Source organism: Galeopterus variegatus, unplaced genomic scaffold, assembly GCF_000696425.1.
Source record: "Galeopterus variegatus unplaced genomic scaffold, G_variegatus-3.0.2 Scaffold42, whole genome shotgun sequence".
Taxonomy (NCBI): Eukaryota; Metazoa; Chordata; class Mammalia; order Dermoptera; family Cynocephalidae; genus Galeopterus; species Galeopterus variegatus.
In genome coordinates, this window is record NW_007726153.1 from 98,563 (window position 1) to 119,820 (window position 21,258).

Sequence of the window (21,258 nt, forward strand, 5' to 3'; positions counted from 1 at the left end):
TGCTGTTTTCTCCCAAATTTAATTCAAAATGTCTATTGGATGAAGAGTACATCGTACATGATGCAGTACACATCATCACATCAGAAGACAGCTGGAATAATGCTACCATCAATGGCACTATTAACCACTGAATTTAGCTCATGATGATCTGATTTTTTAAAATAAAGCTACTTCTCCCCCTTGGGACTGGAAAGTTATCTTTGTGGTTTTGCTTAGATATCTTTCAAATATCCAGTTCCATATCAAAACTAATTGTCTTTACACTAATTGATAATCCTTGCCAGATTTGGAATTTAATTAGGAGTTGAAAATTGCTGCTTTCTCAATCCTTTAAATTCAAAATGTTAGCTTAAATTGAGTTATTATAGTTATTGAGTGCCTGCAAAGTGTCAGATTCTATGCGACAAGTTTATGAGTATACTGAGTCATCTAAACCTCCAAGCAGTCCTATGAGGTAGGTAATACTTTGCTCATGTAGCCAATGAGGAAACTAAGACTTACAGGATAAGCCTGTTAAAGAAATTAAAACTCAAACAACTCAATAGCAAGAAATGAATAACCTGATAAAAAATAGGCATAGGATCTAAATAGATATTTCTCAAAAAGAGACATACAAATGTCCTACCGGCTTATGAAAAAGTGCTCAACATCTCTAATCATTGGGAAAATGCAAATTAAACTACAACAAGATATCACCTTACACCTCCTAGAATGGCTATTATCAAAAAGATGAAAGATAAGCGTTGGCAAGGATGTGGAGAAAAGGAAACCCTTGTACTCTGTTGGTGGGAATATAAATTAGTACAGTCATTATGAAAATTAGTATAGAGTTTCCTCAAAAAACCAAAAGTAGAATTACCATATAATTCAGCAATCTCTGTTCAGGGTATATCTTAAGGAAAAATATCAGTATGCCAAAGAGATATTTAGAATCCCATGTTCATTGCAGCACTATCCACAATAGCCGAGATATGGAATCAACCTAAGTGTTCATGAAAGGATGAAGGGATAAAGAAAACAGATTTAAACAATGGAATACTACTCAGCCTTTAAAAAGAATGAAATTCTGTCATATGCAACAACACGGATGAACCTGGAAGATGTTATGCTAAGTGAAATAAGTCAGGCAAAGAAAGACAAATATTGCATGATCTCACTTATACGTGGAATCTACAAAAGTCAAACTTATAGAAGTAGAGAGTAGAGTGGTGGCCCCCAGAGGCTGGGGGGAAGGGAGGGCTGGAGGAGAAAATGGGAAACTGTTGATCAAATGGTACAAAGTTTCAGTTAAACAGGAGGAATAAGTTTTTGAGATCTATTGCCTAGCACAGTGACCATAGTTAATAATAATGTCTTGTATATTTCAAAATTGCTAAAAGGGTAGATTTTAAAAGTTCTCATTATAAAAAAAAAATAAGTAGGTATGGTAATGAATTTTTTGATTAGCTTGATATAATCATTCCACAATGCAACATATTTCAAAACTTTACATTGTACCCCATAAACATACATAATTATTAATTGTCAATTAAAAGTAAAAATATAAATTTAAAAATGTAAATGACTTGTTTTTGCTAGCATTTCATTAATTATGGAGGCAGGATCCAAACCTGGTGTCTGTCTGAGTCAAAGATTTATTTGCCTTTAAGTAATATCACCTCCACAAACTAAAAATATGTTTTGTTTGGGTAAAAAAATAATAAAGATAAAAATAATGTTAAAAATCACATCGTGAAATATATTTCCAGGAAACAGTTCTACTCTAGCAAGTGCATATAGTCTATACTTATCTATTTTACCTTCATCATCTCTTCCATTCTTTCTATTCTTTAGAACTCAATTTCTTCCCACTTATGACATTTGTTTGATTTACTTGAATCTAGAAAGTTAAAATACTTTATTATTCCCATGAAATCCCTTGAACTTTGTTGACATTTTTTCTTTTCAACATTTTTATTAAATATTAAATACATGTAAAATAATATTTATTATGTACATGAAAGACATAGTGAACACTTTCTTTAAATAAAGAAAACACCCACTCTCCAAACATTCAGTTTGAAGAGTGTAGAGATATTCTGAAACCACCTGTATGAGCCTCCCCAAGAAGAATTTTCCATTTCTCCTGCACCAGAGGTAGTCACTAACCTTGCCAATTTTTGACGTTATCAAACATTCTTTTCCCAGTCTTGTGAATGTCAAATATTATCATGTTGTGATGATGTCGGTGAGGTACACATGATATGGTATGTTTATTAGCCATTCCTATTTTCTCTTGTGTAAAATTCCTTCCCCAAATCTTTTTTTTTTTAATAAAACTATTGAGGTTTAATTGCCTTGCAACATAATTACAAATACAAATGAGTTCAACCCTTCAATTAGCCCTGCTCAATATTTTTGCCCCCTTTGGTGGCATAGAAAGTGGGAAAAGGGTTTTAGTTTATTTTTTGTTCCTTTTTGTTTTTCAATTCACTCTTAGGGGGGGTGTGTGTGTGTGTGTGTGTAGCTAGACACCAAGAATTTTTTGAATATTTGTGGCAAATACTTTCTCCTATTCCATAGTTTATTATTTTGCTATTATTATAATATACTCTAATGACCAGAAGTTCTTCATTACAATGGGGGGTAAATTTATCAATATTTTCTTTTGTATTTTGCACTTCTGTTTTGTTTAATAAATCAATTTCTACCCCCAAATCAAGAAGATACTGTCTTTTGTTATTTTCTAAGATGTTACCTTTTTATATATCACATTTAACAAAACTGGATTTTATTTTCTTTTTATCTTTTTATATGTGATATTAGTGATCCACATTTTGTTAGTTAGTTTTGATTATTGAAAGCAATATTTTTCTCCCTGAATTTCCAGTGGATCTTCTAACAGTGTCCAAGCTTCTCGGTTTGCTTGGTCTTTCTCTGAGATCACTAATCTCTTGCATTAATCAACTCATCTATTGCTGAACAAGTATTACGTTGTTTAAATACTGTAGCATTTTAATAGATCTTCATATGTGGTGTAGTAAATTTCACCAACTTATTCTTTTTTTTGTTTTTCTTTTACATAAAAAATATTGGGATCAATATGTTCATTTTCCACACAGAGACACACACATATACAGGCATGCACAGACTAACTGTTGAAATTTTGTTAGACATTGTCTACTGATTCAAGAAAACAAATTTGGAAAGAATTAACAGCTTTATAATATTCAGTCTTTGAATCCATCTTGGGAAGTACCCCCATTTTTCTGTTTTCCTAAGTATCTTTCAATAAAGTTTGTTTTATTTATAAAATTCCTATAAATATTTGGCTACATTTATTCTCAAATACTGCACATTCTTATAGCTACTGTTAATTTCTTTTAAATTGTGGTTTCTAGTTGTATTTTACAATTGTGTAGAAATAAAATTGCATTTTATATATTAAGCTTTTAATCATACAACATTGTTAAAATCTATTGTAAAATTCTGATAGTTTCTTTTAATGATCTCCTGTTTTCTGTGAAGACAATCATATCCTCAGTAAATCAATATTTTGGTTTATTCTTTTCTATCCTTATCCCTTTGCATTCCATTTTCTTGTCATATTGCCCTGCCTAGAATCTCAACATCAATATGGAAAAGAAATGGTTACAATGGCCATCTCAGGCCTTGTTCTTACTTCTTAGGGAAATGTTTTTAATGCTTTATCATAAAATACAATATTTATTATAATTTCTGTGTATGTATTTCATCATTTTTCAAGAATTATTTTCATGAATGTATGTTTAATTTTATTAAATGCTTTTGTTTCAACCAATGAGATTTATTTTGTGGGATTTTTAAAATGTGAATTACATTAGCAAATTTTGTACTGGGAAATTGTTGCATTAAAAAATAAACACAATTTGATAAAGTATATCACATTTTACATATTGTGGAATTTGGTTTGTTGACATTTTATTTGGAATTTTTGCAACTATATTATTGAATAAGATTGACCTGTATATTTTGACTCTTACTATTTGTTGCCTTCTTTTGTTATAAAATATATTTTTATAGAATATTATGCACAAAATTGAAATATTTGGTTTAAAGAAGTGCTACTGATGTAAAACCTGTGTCTGATGTTTTGTGGGGAGAGGGATATCTTAAATACTAGTTAGATTTTGTTAATTTCTACATGTCTTATATAGCTTGTATTTCTTCTTCATTCAGCTTTTCTTCTATTATTGTAGAGGTTTTCACTTAACTTGAGTTTTCCAATTTTTTGGCAAAATTTCTTCAAACTCTGCAGACACTGAAATTGTGCTCCATATTTCTTTCTAATACTATTTATGTGCATTTTCTCTAAGTTGTACTTATTAATATTTTCTGAAGTGTACTGACTTTACTAGTTTGATCAATTAACCAACCAAAATTAATTTTGTGATTTCCAGTATTATTTGTCTATTTCTTTTTTCACAATGTCTTATTTTACCTCTATTATTTCTTTTCTTCTACTTTTTAAGAGGCTTTCTTCTCTTCTTTTAATGCTTAACCTTAGACATTTGATTTACACTTTTTGGCATTTTTTTTTAATAAATCAATTAAGGCCATAATTCTCCCCTGTAAATGTATAGGCTGTATCCCACAAATTTTGATATGAAGTATCTACACCTTCTTTATTGCTCAATATATTTTCATTTTTATTCATTTCTTTTTCTTCTTTATCCCATGAGTTATATAAAAGTTGGTACTAAAATTTCAAAATATGTGGTTTTTATATATACTTCAAAGATACAATCTCTGATATTTATTGTCCTCTGGAGGAAGAGCCCTCTAGGCAGAGGAAACAGCAACTGAAAAGCTCTGAATTAGAAAGTGTAAATAAAAAGATATGATGTCCAGCTACTAATCCCTGGAACATGAGGAGAGAAAGGAGATGAAGAGGAACCAGCAAAAGACAATGAACACGAGTTGCTATAAAGGCAAGGGGAAAACTAGATAAGTGTGTTGTCGAAAGCCAAGTGAAGAACCTGTTTCAAGAAGGACACAGAGATCAACTATGACAAACGCTGCTTGTGAGTCAAGATGAGGATTGAGAAATGATTATCGGCAATTGAACTCCACTGCTGATTTTGATAAAGTGCTGTCTTAGTGGACTAGTGTGGGAGGAAACTTGATTGAAATGATACAAGAGAGAATGAGAGGAGAGCACAGCAAGGATGATTCTTTTAAAGAGTCCCTTTATTTTAAAAGGGAAGATGAAAAATGATGTGAGAGCTGGAGGTACAGCTGAAGTCAAGAGCGTTAGGCAATTATGTTTTAGCCAATGTCTAAGATGGCAGCAGGCAGACGGGAGGAACATCCAAAATGGCTGCGGAGAGTTTCAGGTCCCTAGAAAAGCACATTTTCTGAAATCACAAAAAAACCCTCCCCCTTCTCCTTCACCACCACATCCCCTTCTTGCACGTGCAAATTTCTCCACCTATAGAAAAATCCCAGCTCAGCTTAAACCCCGCTCACTTCCCTTCCCTTCCTTCTTAGCCAATAGGAACAGTCCAGCTCAGCCTAATTGGATATAAAAGGCCCAGCCCGACTCCCCCTGCTGCTGCTCCCACTTCCGAGAGGGCAGCTGGCTCGTTCATCCTGCCTGCCTAATACACTTTGGTTGAGTCCCTGTCTCCTGGTGTGTTTCTTTTGACCTGGAGCCAGGGTTTTTTCCTTTCATTGGTGCCGTGACTCGGATGGGGATTCCCCACTCCTAGGGGGACCCTCACCCGTGTCTCTACCTGTAGCCCAGAGCTCACGCTAGTGACGACCAACACTCAGCCAGCCCTTCTTCCCAATCACCACTAGCACATCCAACACCGGCCTTCTAATTGGTAAATTTACCACTTTCATTTCTCTCTTTCTCTTTATCTCTCTCTCTCTCTGGAACTCAGTGGGGCTGAGCAGGGGCTGCCCTTTCCTTGCCCTCTCATTTGCTGCGGGGTTTCTTGTTTCTGCCCTCCAGGCACTCGCAAGCCCCGGTGCTGGGCACCCCAAAGTTCTATGAGCCTCTAGAGTCCCTCAACCGCCAAAAACCAGTGACGTCCACTTCTCAGCGGCTTGAGACTTCTCAGTACCCCAACTGAAGCTGGGATGCCCCTTTGGAGTCAGTACTTCCTCCTCCATTTCCATGGGGGGTGCCTCATCTCTCCTGACTGACTCCCCTTTAAAATGTTTTTCTTTGGGTTTAGCCCCAGACATCAGGCCAAAACAGTAACCTAGATAACTAAAACAAGTGGCCTCCTTTTGGGCCCCTTAATCCCAACATTCTACGGGACTTATACAACTTTTGCAAGCAATCGGGAAAACGGGCTAAAATTCCTTATATCCAAGGTTTTCTTACCAGCCACAGGTGACTATAACACCAGATGAACAAGCGTTAATCCCAATTTTCGTCTGCTTCTTTTCTTCCCTCCATGTTTTTACTTTCACTTTGGAACCAGACTTCCTTGCTCAAACCACACCGGCTCCATCTGCTGCAAACACCCCCAAATCCTTCCCCACTTCTCCTCTGCCCGAACACAGTGAAAACCTGGCCAGCCCACCAATTCTGGCTCCATGGCCAGCAACTCTTACTCCCCCTCTCGCCCCTTTTTCCTGTACCCTCTGTCTTCTGGGTTCTTAGCTCAGTTGTGGCTGCTCCACTCCTGGCGCCCGGAGGTCCCTTTCCCCTTTTTAGTCTGGCTTTTTGTCAATTGTAACTGCTTCACTCTTTTTTCTGGAGCTCCTGGAGCTCCCTTTATCCACTACCTGTTACCCTTTCTACTCACTGCCTGTTCTGCCTTCGGTCAACTGTGACTGCTCTGTCCTTGTCTCCGGAGCTCCTGGAGCTCCCTGTATCCATTGCCTGTTTTACTTTCAGTTTACTGGAACTATTTTGTCCCCGTCTCTGGAGCTCCTGGAGCTCCCTTTACCTGATTTACACGTGCTCACTGGTTTCTCCCCCGCTCTTGTCTTTTAAGTTCCCCTGCCCGGATCAGACTGAATTTTTTACTTTCTTTTTTCCCTTTCTCTCTCCTTCTTTGTCTTAGCCAGGATCCACAGTTATTTCCTTTGCCTTTACCTGTTTTGAGCCTTTTTTCTGGGGGCTGCCTGGCAGGAATTATGGGAACTGCCCAGTCTCAATTCATTTTAAGTGGACCAGCCTCTCCTTCTCGAACTCCTGGAGTCCCGCTCACATTTCCGAGCTCCTGCAACTCAACCTTCTTGTCTGCTTCTCCTCCCTCCAACCTCTGCAGCCATTGTTAAGCTCCTGACCCTTTTTTACTTCTGCTTTGGAACCAGACCAGGTTTCATTTTGAATTAACTGGCGTCTCCTTTCTGAATTCAACTTTAGCTTCCTCCTCCTCCTTTGAGCTCCTGGAGCCCAACTTTGATTTCCCGTCTGTTTGACCTGCTCCTGCCGACCCTCTACCTGCTTCTCTGACTTCCCGCTTGTTTCTGCTACGGCTCCCGCGGCAGCCTTGTCCCCAGCGTGCTCACATCCCTTGCCCTGTCGGCCCCACCCATCTGCCCTGCCATCGCCAACCGTCCTACCCACCCACTTCAAAGCCTTCCTTACTCGGACACCCCCCTTCTTTTCACATCAGTTCCATCGGCCCTAAAAGCCCCTAAATTTTCAAACCCTCTACCCCACCGGAAGCTATTCTTCTAGCCCCCCATTTTCTTTTTCAATCATTTCCACCCTCAGAAAAAGTTTTTAATGCCCGGGAGGAAATGGCCAAACTTAAAACAAAAGCCCGGGTCCAGCAGAAGGTCCAACTCCAAACCCAAGCCTTGGTAGCAGCCCTGCGGCCGGCTGGCTCCGGGAGCCCATGGAAAGGGGTAACCCAGCACCCCCCTGGGGGCCCTGCCTCAAGTGTGGCACTGATGGCCATTGGGCCCGCCAATGTCCACATCCAAAGGAACCAGTGTGCCCTTGTACACAATGCCAGAGGATGGGCCACTGGAGGTCTGACTGCCCCAACATCAGAGGCTCCCCGGTGCCTCCATGCAGAGGAAACTCTGAGCTGGTAAGTCCTGCCTTCCAGCTCCTTGGCCTGGATGACAACTAATGGAGCCCAGACTCAGAAACCCCTCTCACCCACACCGAGCCCAGGGTCATGCTCCATGTAGCGGGTAAGTCCATTTCGTTCCTGTTGGACATGGGGGCTACCTACTCTGTTCTGCCCTCCTACTTGGGCACCAGCTTCCCCTGCCCAGTGGTGGTCATGGGAATTGATGGCACATCTTCTAATCTACGGGCCACCCCACCCCCTTCCTGTAGCCTGGATGGATTTCCTTTCTCTCATTCTTTCCTAATAATTCCCTCTTGCCCCATCTGCCTTCATCCAGACTCTTATTTCCTTTTTGCCTTCACTTGGGAGGACCCTGACACACATACTTCGCAACAACTTATCTGAACTGTTTTGCCACAAGGCTTTTGAGATAGTCCCCATCTTTTCGGCTAGACTTTAGCCCAAAATCTTAGTCTCTGCACTCTAAAGTACAGCACCCTCCTCCAATATGTGGATGACCTCCTTCTTTGCAGCCCCTTATTATCCTCTTCTCAAGTGGATACTGCCACCCTTCTCAATTTCCTTGTGTCTAGGGTTTAATGGGTCACTCCTTCCAAGGCTCAACTTTGCACCCCCATAGTTTCTTACCTAGGCATATCCCTAACTCCCACTTCCAAGTCTCTTACAGGGGACTATATCTGCCTCCTCTGGGATCTCCAACCTCCCCAGAGTGCCAACGACATCCTCTCCTTTCTGGGCCTTGTGGGTTTCTTCTGACAGTGGATCCCCAACTTCGCCCTCCTAGTGTGACCCTTATACAAGGCAGCTAAGGACTCCTCGCAGGGACCATTAACTGACCCCACCACTGTTAAACACCTTTTCTCTAGGCTGCAGGATTTTCTCACTGCAGGAACCACTCTGGCTCTCCCGGACCCTCCAAAGCCCTTTCATCATTTACAGATGAGCATTCTGGCTTGGCTACCGGCCTCCTGGCCCAGCCTGCAGGGCTGGCCTATCAAGCAGTGGCATACCTATCAAAACAGCTAGATGTCACAGCCCAGGGATGGCAGCCATGTCTCAGGCCATTAGCAGCTGCTACCTCCCTGACCAAGGAAGCTCTCAAGTTTACTTCGGGCCAACCCCTCACTGTCTTTTCTTCCCATTGCTTGGGAGACCTGCTCAGCCACGAGTCCCTTGCCCATTTGACTCCTTCCAGAATCCAACTGTACCACCTCCTTTTCATCAAAAATCCCCAGATTTCTTTATCCACCTTCCTCCACTTAAATCCCATGACACTTCTGCCTACTCCCTCCACTACTTCTGACCCTTTACGTTCCTGTCCTCAACTTTTAGAGGACGTTATTCCCTCACATCCAGGGCTCTCTGACCAGCTCCTATCTAATCCTGACCATGTGCTTTTCGTAGATGGTAGTTCTTTCATTGCCCTGGACGGCCAAAGCCATGCAGCCTATGCTGTCGTTACTCTAGACAGCACCTTAGAGGCTGTACCCCTTCCCCTCGGAATAACCTCTCAAAGGTGGAGCTGATAGCCCTCACTCGGGCCCTCCACCTGTCCAAGGGACAACAGGTCACTATATACACAGATTCCAGATAGGCTTTCCTCATCACCCATACTCATTCTGTCCTCTGGCAAGAACAAGGATTCCTCACTACTAAAGGGACCCCAATAATCAATGGGCCCCTCACCTCAAAGCTACTCGAGGCCCTTAGCCACCCAACTGAGGTGTCTATCGTTCACTGCCATGGCCACCAGTCCTCTAAAGACCCTATATCTAAAGGCAACAACAAAGCCGGTTCCACAGCCCAGGCTACGGCTCTAGGCTCTGCCCCAGCTCCTCTCCTTCTTCTCAACACACCCCATTCCATCGTATACAGAAGAAGAAACACAGACCCTCAAGCAGTTGGGGGAATTATCGGGGACAAGGGTTGGATTTTTATCCAAGATAACGTCACCCTCCCTGGCCACCTTGCCCGCAGCATCATTACAGACATCCACCAATCCCTCCACCTTGGCCCAAAAGCTTTATATCAGTTCCTAGAACCCCTTTTCCATAACCCACACCCCCAAAAGCTCATTGAGGAGGTTCATCAGTCTTGCAATACCTGTTCTGCTGTTAATTCTCAAGGGAGAATTCGCAGGGTAGGACCTAACCATCAACTCCAAGGCCATCAACCGGGAGAGGACTGGCAGCTTGATTTAACTCACATGCTATGTCACAAAACCTATTGTTACTTACTAACTTTGGTGGACACCTTTACAGGATGGATTGAGGCTTACCCCACAGCTCGAGAAACAGCAGACGTGGTAGCTGCTATACTCATTAAACATATCATCCCAAGGTTTGGCCTCCCACAGACCCTACAATGTGACAATGGCCCAGCCTTCACTTCCAGTGTCATCCAACAGGTCTCCAAAAGTCTGAACATCACCTGGAAATTCCATATCCCTTACGATCCACAATTCTCAGGAACGAATTCAGAGGTGTCTAGAGTATCCGTCAACCAGCTTCTGCTCCACTCCTACTCCCATGTGCCCACTTCCAACAACCCCTACAACGCCCCTCATTCAGCAGGAAGTAGCCAGAGACAATGGCGACACCCCTTTTTCTATCTAAACCAAAGAGGGGGGAATGTTAGGCAATTATGTTTTCCCTGATGTCTAAGACAGCGGCAGGTAGATGGGAGGAACACGCAAAATGGCTGCGGAGAGTTTCAGGTCCCTAGAACAGCACATTTTCCAAGAATCACAAAAAAAAACCGTCCCCCTTCTTCTTCACCACATCCCCTTCCTGCCCGTGCGAATTGCTCCACTTATAGAAAATCCCGCTTGTTCATTTTGCCTGCCTGATTCACTTTGGTTGAGTCCCTGTCTCCTGGTGTGTTTCTGTTGTGCTCAGGCTGGGGTTTTTTCCTTTCAAAGAGGAGGTCATTTTATGACAGTAGTAAAAAAAAAAAAAAAAAAATCATGTTTGCATGCTGATGGGAATAATCTAGGAAAAAGGAAAAAATGATGATGCAGGAAAGAAGTAAGAGAATTGCTGCAGTATTATCATTGAGTGATTGAGGGAGAAGAGGATAGAAGGCACGATATGACAGATGGCCTTAGTAAAGAGTGTAAAGAGCTCATTCACTGTCACAAGAGACAAAATATCCTGTGCAAGAACTCAGCTATAGACACCTGGATAGATGTGGCGGATGGAGCGTGTGGAAAGTTTTTCTGATTGTTTCCATTTTTTTCAATGAAGAAGGAAAATAGGTCATCAGCTTATAATGAGGATAGGAAAGACATGCTGCAGGTGTGAAGAGAGGAGAGAGACTAAGGAGTGTAAGAAAGAAAATCAATTGGGAACATATGATCAGTGAACAGCATGAAGAACTCTCTTAGTTTAATGCTCATAAATGTAAAGTAAAATTGATAAGCACATTTTATTTTGTTCTGCTGCTTGTTTTTGTTCATTTTCCAGTCACAGTCTGGGCACTGAATATGCAGAACTGGATTTGACCAATGCTTGGGTTTCACAAAATGAGTACAACAAATTTGAGGGTTTGTTGTATATTGCTCTTTCTCAAAAGTCTGTGGTGGTTGTTAAGATTTTTTAAATTACAAATTCATTTACAATGATCATTAAATTCAAAGAAAAAAAATTTATATTTACATTTTCTCCATTAATAAAAACTATAATTAACATCATGGGTGATGAGGAAATCATTCTCAAAACTACTTTGAACCACAGTATCAAAGTATACTGATTGAAAATAAGTAATTTGCAATATAAACAGAAATTTCCATTTAGTATATCAAAAATAGCTTATGTAGAAATAGTAATAAATGATCCTATCCCTTTGAAATAAAGTAGAAATTTTAAGACACTGCCACAAAAAGGTAATGGACTGATTTCTGTCTCTATCAATATGAAGCTACAAATTGATTTGTTTTATACATCAGAAACAAAATTTATTTTCTTCATGTAGAAATCCAGAAATTGACATTCTTTTTTATATATTGGTTATGAATATTCACGAGATGCAAAGCTGATCATCACACTTCATGCCCAAGAGGTGAAGGCCATATTCATACTGGTAGCATACCCACTACCACAAACTGTGTTTGTACCCTGTACCCCTTACCCAATCATCCCCATCTTCCCTCCGCTTCCCCCTGTCCCCCCCACTCTACTTTGTAGTCCAAGGTATATTGTCTCACTCTGCAAGTTCAATGCACCACTGTGGTCTTTCTTTCCTTCTTTCTTTCTCTCTTAGCTCCCACTTATGAGTGAGGACATGTGGTATTTACCCCTCTGTGCTTTGCTTATTTCACTCAACATAAGTTTCTCCAGGCTCATCCACGTTGTTGCAAATGGGAGTATTTCATTCTTTTTTATGGCAGAGTAGTATTTCATGGTGTATATATACCACAGGTTCCTTAATCAATCATCCATTGATGGACATTTAGGTTGTTTCCATATCTGGGCTATTGTAAACAGAGCTGTGATGAACATGGGAGAGAAGGTATCCCCTTGACATGATGATTTCCATCCTTCTGGGTAAATACCCAGAAGTAGGATTGCTGTATCATATGGAAGATCTGTAGTTGTTTGAAAAACCTCCATACTGTTATTCTTTTATAAGAATGCAAGAATGCATCTTCAAGTAATGGATACTAGGGAGAATAACTTTACTTCAAGTAAGTGTTTATGGAAAACATAAAGTATACACAATATATGTGTAAATTTGTTTTTTATTTTAAAATATATTCTCCTCAAAAATATTATATATACCTCTTTAATATCATCTTAGGCTCCCTTGCCTCCTGGACCTTCCTCTCCTGGCAATTCAACTCCAATCACACTCACACAATTCCTCCATCTAAAGTCGATTGACCACAATCTAGGAATATCCACTTCTCTGAAGACTTCTTGAATCCAAGTGAAACACAACAAGACAGAGGATAAGATCTGGTTTTCCATGTAGCTGCACCAAGGGCCAAATAATTCAATCCAAATGTGCAGGGAAATTAACACATTATCTGGTGAACTTTGACCAATGGGAACAGGAGACAAAAATAAGTCATTCATTTAATCCTCCTCCCCCTTCTTTTGTCAATGTTCTGTATCAAGGCAGTTTCTCTGTAGACTCCTCCTGGAGATACCTTGTAAGGCACAACCTGTGCACCTGCTAAATAGCCAGCTGTGTCACTCACACTACATGGTGAAAGAAGACTGGCATGAGACCACATTACCTTGCACTATACTTGTTCTTCTCTTTCCCATCACCCTTATTTCCTTCAGTTGTACCTCATAAATAAAGCCTTAGCACTCAATCCTTGCATTAGACCTACTTTCAAGGGACCACAGACTAAACCAAGAACCAGAATATAAAGCACATACATGTACAGTTGAAACATTCATGAAATTCCACCCAAGTTAAAAATTAAAGCATTACTTTAGAAGCTTCTCTTTGTGCCCTTCACCAAATACATAAGATAATCATTGTCCTTATTTTTATGATAAACATTTCTAAATATTTCTTTGTAGTTTTATTATTTTTATATGAATATTCCTAAGCAATATTGTATAGTTTTGTCTGTTTTGAAATCTATATACATTGGGTGACACATATTGTATAAGGCTATGTCAAAAAGTTCATGGATTTGGGCCAGCCCGGTGGCGCACCACTACAGTGCGCCACTTGGGAGCGCGGTGGCGCTCCCGCCGAGGGTTCTGATCCCACATACAGACTGGCCGCTCACTGGCTGAGCAAGGTGCGGGCACGACACCGAGGGTTGCGATCCCGTTGCCAGTCACGAAAAAAGACAAAAAGGGAAAAAAAAAAAAAAAAAGTTCATGGATTCATATTATATTTTAATTTTATTTTTTCATGAACTTTCTGAAGTACTCTCATAATTGGGAGTTTGGTTGGTTGGTTGTTTGGTTTTCCCTCAACGTTTTATTTGCAAGGTTTATTCATGTTGATTCATGTAGCTGTGGTTTATCCATTTTTGTTATTGCAGAGTATTCTAATATATGAACACAACAAAAATTATATACTAATTCTGCTGGTGGGTATGGATTTTTCTAGTTTTTTGTTTTGTTTTCTTTTGTTTTGTTTTTGCTCTATGAACATGTTTAAATACATCTTTTAGGACAAAAATGCAAAAGTTCATCTAGTTTATTTACTTGCAAGTGATTTTTATGGTTCATATGACATGCATATATTTAGCCTTACTAGATTACATCAAATTATTTTCCAAATTGCCTAGAACAATTACATTCCCATCAAAAATAGAAGACAGTTTTCACTGCTCTGCATTTTCAACTGTACTTGGTATTGTCCAATGTTCTATTTTTTTTCCTAGTCTGCTGGTTAGATAATACATCTCAATGTAGATTTAATTTGCAGTTTTCTGAAAATAAATAAAACATATTTTTGTACATTAATTGACTTTTTAGTATTTTTTTCCTTTCTATACTGTTTATTAAAATATTTTATCCATTTTAAGTAAATTTTTCCTAATGATTTGTGGAATTTCTTTATATATCTTAGAAATTAGTTAAATTTTCAGTGAAATACATTGCAAATTACCTTTCCCAGTTGTTTTTTTTTGTCTTTTCATTCTCTTTATGATATCTTAATTTAAACATGACCAAATTTATCTATGCTTTCCATTATATTTATTGTTTTTATGTGTCTGATAACATAATCCAATCTAATAGCATGAAGAGATGGAAGGGAAATTTGGCTATCTTGGCCTGCACTCTGAGCAGAAAATCAAATGAAAAGGAAACCAATGTAGCTATACTAATTTTAAAAATATAAATTTAAGATAAAAACATTATTATGGTAGACTATATCACTGTATAATGATACAAGGAATTCTTTGAATACTTTGTGGAGTACAACAATTCTGAACCCATAAGCACTTCTTGATGTACTATCAAAATATATGATGTATAAGTTGAAAGAATTGTAACAGAAATGGACAAATCAGCAAGAGTAAGGGGAGACTTTTTCACACATTCCTTTTTGCTACTGGTAAAGCAGGAAAAAAGTAAACAAAAATATAGATGTGTTTAACAAAATAAGAAGTTTGTTCTAACAAATATGTAGAACTCTGGACCTAACAATTAGAAAACACGTATTCTTTTCAAGCACACATAAAATATTTACAAGTACTGACTATTTACTAGGCCACAAATTAATTATCAACAAACACTATTGAACAGATGTCATAAAATCACTTTTTCTGATCGAAATATTGTTCAATCTGAAATGAGTGACAAAAAAGATAATAGAAATTTCACATTTGGATACTTAAAAACCCATTTTTACATAATTTATTGATCAAAAAATTTTAAAAAATAGTGGAAATTAGAAAATATTTAGAGTAGCATAATAATGAAACTACTACAAATGATAATTTGTATGATAAGAAAGCAATTTATATACAGAAATTATTGTGTTAGTATTAGAAAAGAGGAAAGAAGGCCAGAGTTCCAGTCAAGATGGTGGAGTAGTTGGTTCCTGGTGTCACTCTCTCCCACAGAGTGGCCAATTTGCAGCTATAGAGGAGCAGCAACGGAGGACCCGAGATCTCTGCTGCAGTGGGTGGGAGCTGTGCACTGTGGGACCCCAGTTCGGGTTGCTCCCCACTATGTAGATAGAGAGAGTTTAGAGCTTCTGGCCCCAAACACCCTAAGCCTGCTGGGCCGGAGAAGGCAGACAGGGTGGGACTTCTGGCCACATCCGTCCTCTCCACTAGGAGAGATTTAAGTGGCTCAAAGCCACTTAAAGCCCACCATGCCAGAGAAGACAGGCAGGGCTGGACCTCCAGCCCAGGCCAATTCTTGCCACTGGGAGAGACTTAAGAGCCTCGGGGCTCCTACACCCCTAGCCAACTGTCCCAAAGAAGGCAGGCAGGGAGGAACTTCTGGCCCAGGCCAGCCACCATATCTGGGAGAGTCTTAAGAGGCTTGGGGCCCCCACACCCTAAGACAGCCATGCCAGAGAAGACAGGTGGGGCTCGACCTCTGGCCCAAGACAGTCTCCACCACTGGGAGAGACATAAGAGCTTCAGGGCACCCACAACCCGAGCCACACATCCTGGAGAAGGGAAGCAGGATGGAACTTCTGGCCCAGGCTGGTCCCAGCCACCAGAAGTGACTTAAGAGCCTCAGGACTCCCCCAACCTGAGCCAGCCATCCTGGAGAAGGTAGGTAGGGAGGGACTTCTGGCCCAGGCTATTGCCACCACCAGGAAAGACTTAAGAAGCATGTGGCCCACTCACCCCAAGCCAGCCATGCCAGAGAAGATAGGCATGGCAGAACTTCTGGTCCAGGCCAGTCCCCACCACTGGGAAAAACTTAAGAGCCTCAGGGCCCCCACTAACTGAGCCAACTGTCCCATAACAGGCAAGCACAGTGGGACTCCGGCCCAGGCTAGTTCCTGCTGCACAGAAGTGGCAGTCCCTTCAGAATCCAAGCCAGATATCAGGGTGAAACGAGTGGACTGTGATACTTCCAGCCACAGTGACAAAACACCAAAGGAAAGATACCAGAAATATGAAAAATCAAGAAAGAACATCACTACCAAAGGAAAATAATAACTCTCAAGCACTAGATCCTATAGAACAGGAAGTCTTTGAAATGACAAACAAGGAATTTAGAGTAACAATTCTAAGGAAAGTAAGTGAGATACAAGAAAACTTAGTTAGACAACACAATGAAATGAGAAAAAATATAATGGATCTGAAAGAAGAAATGTACAAAGAAATCAATGCCTTGAAAAAGAATGTTGCTGAGCTTGTGGAGCTGAAAGATTCATTCAATGAAATAAAAATCACAATAGAGAGTTTAACCAGCAGACTTGAACAAGCAGAAGAGAGAATTTCTGACCTTGAACACAAGCTGTTTGAATTAACACAGACAGACCAGAGAAAAGAAAAAAGAATCAAAAAAGTTAAAGAAAATCGAAGAGAGACAACAGACAACCTTAAGCACTCAAATATCTGAATTATGGGTTTTCCAAAAGGGGAGGAAAAAGGAAATGGCACTGAAAACATATTCGATGAAATAATAACAGAAAACTTCCCAAGTATAGGAAAATCACAGATCTCCAGATACAGGAAGCCCAAAGATCCCCAAACACTTTCAACCCAAAAAGGTCCTCTCCAAGCCATGTGATAATCAAACTGGCAAAACACAAAGACAAAGAGAGAATCTTAAAAGCTGCAAGAGAGAAGCAGCAAGTCACATGTAAGGGGGCCTCAATCAGAATAACATCAGACTTTTTACCAGAAACCTAAAAAGCCAGAAAAGAATGGGATGATATATTCAAAGCACAAAAGGACAAAAATTTCCAGCCAAGAATACTTTACCCAGCAAGGCTATCCTTCCAAAATGAAGGACAAATAGTACATTTCTCAGACAAACAAAAACTGTGGGAGTTCACTACCACACGACCAGCCCCACAAGAAATTCTCAAGGAATGACTGGGTTTGATACCCCCAAAACAACCATCACTGCTGTGAATACACAAGAAAGAATAACACCTACCAGCAAAACAAAAATGCTAACAAAAGAGAAAAAAAAATGGTTTATCTCTCACCCTAAGAAACCAACAATTCCAGAGGACAAACAGAAACTCAGAAAGAAAGGAACAAAAGTTACTTAAAACAGCTGAACAACAATCAATATAATGGTAGGAGTAAATCAACACCTTTCAATAATAACTCTAAATGTAAAGGGATTAAATTCCCCATTCAAAAGACACAGACTGACAAACAGGATTAAAAAGATGGACCCAACAATATGCTGTCTTCAAGGGATTCACTTGACCTGTAAAGATACACATAGACTAAGAGTGAAAGGATGGAAAAAGATATATCATGTAAATAGAAATGAAAAACGAGCTAGACTGGCTATTCTTATATCAGGTAAAACAGACTTTAAAGCAAAAACCATAAAAAGAGATAAAGAATGCCACTATATAATGATAAAAAGATCTATCCATCAAGAAAATATAACAATCATAAATATATTATGTACTTAATGTCAGAGCAGCCAGATTTATTAAGCAAATACTATTAGATCTAAAGAATGAGATAGACACTAACACCATAACAGCAGGGGACCTGAACACCCCACTCTGAACATTGGACATATCATCTAGGCAAAGAATCAGCAGAGAAATACAAGATCTAAACAACACTCTAGACCAGTTGGACATGGTAGATATCTACAGAACATTCCATCCAACAACATCAGAATATTCATTCTTCTCATCAGCACGTGGAACATTCTCCAGGATAGACCACATGTTAGATCACAAAGCAACTCTCAACAAATTCAAAAAAATTGGAATTATTCCATGTATTTTTTCCAATCACAATGGATTAAAATTAGAAATCAATAATAAATGAAACTCTGAATACTATACAAACACATGGAACTTAAGCAACATTCTACTTAATGACATATAGGTCTAAGGAGAAATTAAACAGGATATCAAAGAAATTCTTAAAACTAATGAAAATAATGACACATCATACCAAAGCTTGTGGGATACTGCGAAAGCAGTAATATGGGGGAAATTTATTGCATTAAATGCTTACTTCAAAAGAATGGAAAGATAGCAAATAAATAATCTAACACTTCTCCTTAAAGATCTAGTAAAACAAGAACAAGCCAAACCTAAAGTTAGTAGATGGGAAGAAATAAATATGACCAGAGCAGAACTAAATGAAATAGAAACTTTAAAAACAATACAAAAGATCAATGAAACAAAAAGTTGGTTTTTTGAAAAGATAAATAAAATCAACAAAACATTAGCAACACTAAGAAAAGAAGAGAGAAGGCCCAAATAAAAAAAAAATAGAAATGAAAAAGGTAATATTATAACTGACAACTCAGAATTACAAGGAATCATTAGAGACGCCTATAAACAACTATATGCCAACAAATTTGAAACTCTGGAGGAAATGGATAAAATTCTGGACACACACAAACTACCAAAACTGAACCAAGAAGATATAGAAAATAGGAACGCACAAATAATTATAAAAGACATTGAAGCTGTTATCAGAAGGCTCCCAACAAAGAAAAGCCCAGGACAAGACCAGTTCACTGCAGAGTTCTACCAAACCCTCAAAGAGGATATGATACCAATTTTCTACAAATTGTTCCAAAAGATTGAAACAGAGGCCATTCTCCCAAACTCATTCTATAAGACAAACTTCACCGTGATACCAAAATCAGACAAAGATGCATCAAAAATAGAAAACTACAGGCCAATACCCATGATGAGTATAGATGCAAAAATCCTCAATAAAATACCAGCTAACAGAATACAGCAACACGTACACAAAACTATACACCATGATCAAGTGGGATTCATCACAGGGATGCAAGGTTGGTTCAACATATGTAAATCAATAGCTGTGATATACCACATCAACAAAAGCAAAGACAAAAACCATATGATCATCTCTATAGATGCTGAAAAAGCATTTGATGAAATTCCACATTCTCTCATGATAAAGACTCTCTACAGTTTAGGCATAGATTAAAATTATCTTAACATAATTAAAGCCATATATGATAAGCCCATTGCCAATATCATCCTGAATGGGGAAAAGCTCAAAGGTTTTCCTTTAAGAACTGGTACTAGACAAGGATGCCCACTCTCACAACTCCTATTTAACATAGTGTTGGAAGTACTAGCTAGAGCAATTGGAAAAGAAAAGAAAATAAAGGGCATCCAGATTGGAAGAGATGAAGTCAAGCTGTCCCTGTTTGTGCATGATATGATCCTATATATTGAACAGCCTAAAGCTTCTATACCAAAACTCCTAGACTTGATAAATTATTTCAGCAAAGTTGCAGGATACAAAATCAGCACACAAAAATCAGTAGTATTTCTATACTCCAACAATGAACACGCAGAAAAAGAATTCAAGAAAGCTAGCCCATTTACAGTAGCCACCAAAAAAATAAAATACTTCAGAATAAAGCTGACCAAGGAGGTGAAAAATCTCTGCAAAGAGAACTACAAACCACTGTTGAGAGAAATCAAAGAGGACATAAGAATATGGGAAGATATCCCTTGCTCTTGGATTGGAAGAATTAGCATTGTAAAAATGTCCATATTATCCAAAGTGATCTACAGATTCAATGCGATCCCCATCAAAATTCCAATGACATTTTTCTCTGAGATGGAAAAAGCTACCCAGACATTTATATGGAACAACAAAAGACCATGCATATCCAAAGAAATCCTGAGCAAAATAAAAAAATAATAAAGCTGGAGGCATAACACTACCTGACTTTAAACTATATTACAAAGCTATATTAACCAAAATAGCATGGTACTGTCATAAATAAAAGACACATGGATCAATGAAATACAATAGAAAAACCAGAAATCAATCCATTTGCCTGCAGCCATCTGATCTTTGACAAAGGCAGCAAATCTGCATACTGGGGAAGAGATGGCCTTTTCAACAAGTAGTGCTGGGAAAACTGGATACTCACATGTAGGAGAATGAAACTAGACCTGTGCCTTTCACCATTACCAAAATCAACTCAAAATGTATTAAAGAATTAAATATACATCCTGAAACAATAAAAATCTTTAGAGACAACATAGGGGAAACACTCAAGGAAGTAGAAGTGGGTATAGACTTCATGAACAGGACCCAAAAAGCACAGGCAACTGAAGGAAAAATAAACAAATGGGGTTATATCAAACTAAAAAGCTTCTGCACAGCAAAAGAAACAATTGACAAGGTAAAAAGACAACCAACAGAGTGGGAGTAATTATTTGCAACATATACGTGTGACAAAGGATTAATATCCAGAATATGCAAGGAACTCAAAAAACTTTACAGCCCAAAACCAAATAACCTAATTAAAAAATGGGCAAGGAGCTGAATAGGCATTTCTCTAAGGAAGATTTATGAATGGCTAATAGACATGAAAAAATGCTCAACATCACTCAGCATCTGTGAAATGCAAATCAAGACCACTTTGAGATACCATCTCACCCCAGTTACGATGGATAACATACAAAAGACTGAGAATGATAAGTGCTGGAGAGGTTGCAGAGAAAAAGAAACTCTCATACACTTTTGGTGAGGCTGCTAAATGGTGCAGACTTTACGGAAAATGGTATTGAGTTCCTTGAACAATTACAGATAGATCTACCATATGACCTAGCTGGGAATATACCTAGA

General features: G+C 38.9%; 1 protein-coding gene across 1 annotated transcript in view; it reads left to right on the forward strand.

The window, feature by feature from the left end:
- Positions 1-7,728: 7,728 nt before the first annotated feature.
- GPC6 (glypican 6) overlaps positions 7,729-21,258 on the forward strand; it is a 962,025-nt gene continuing 948,495 nt past the window's right edge. Inside the window, exons 1-3 of the mRNA XM_008571554.1 lie at positions 7,729-8,024; positions 8,920-9,514; positions 9,724-10,606. Of these exons, the coding sequence (XP_008569776.1) occupies positions 7,729-8,024; positions 8,920-9,514; positions 9,724-10,606 (1,774 nt within the window). The remainder of the gene's footprint in view (positions 8,025-8,919; positions 9,515-9,723; positions 10,607-21,258) is intronic.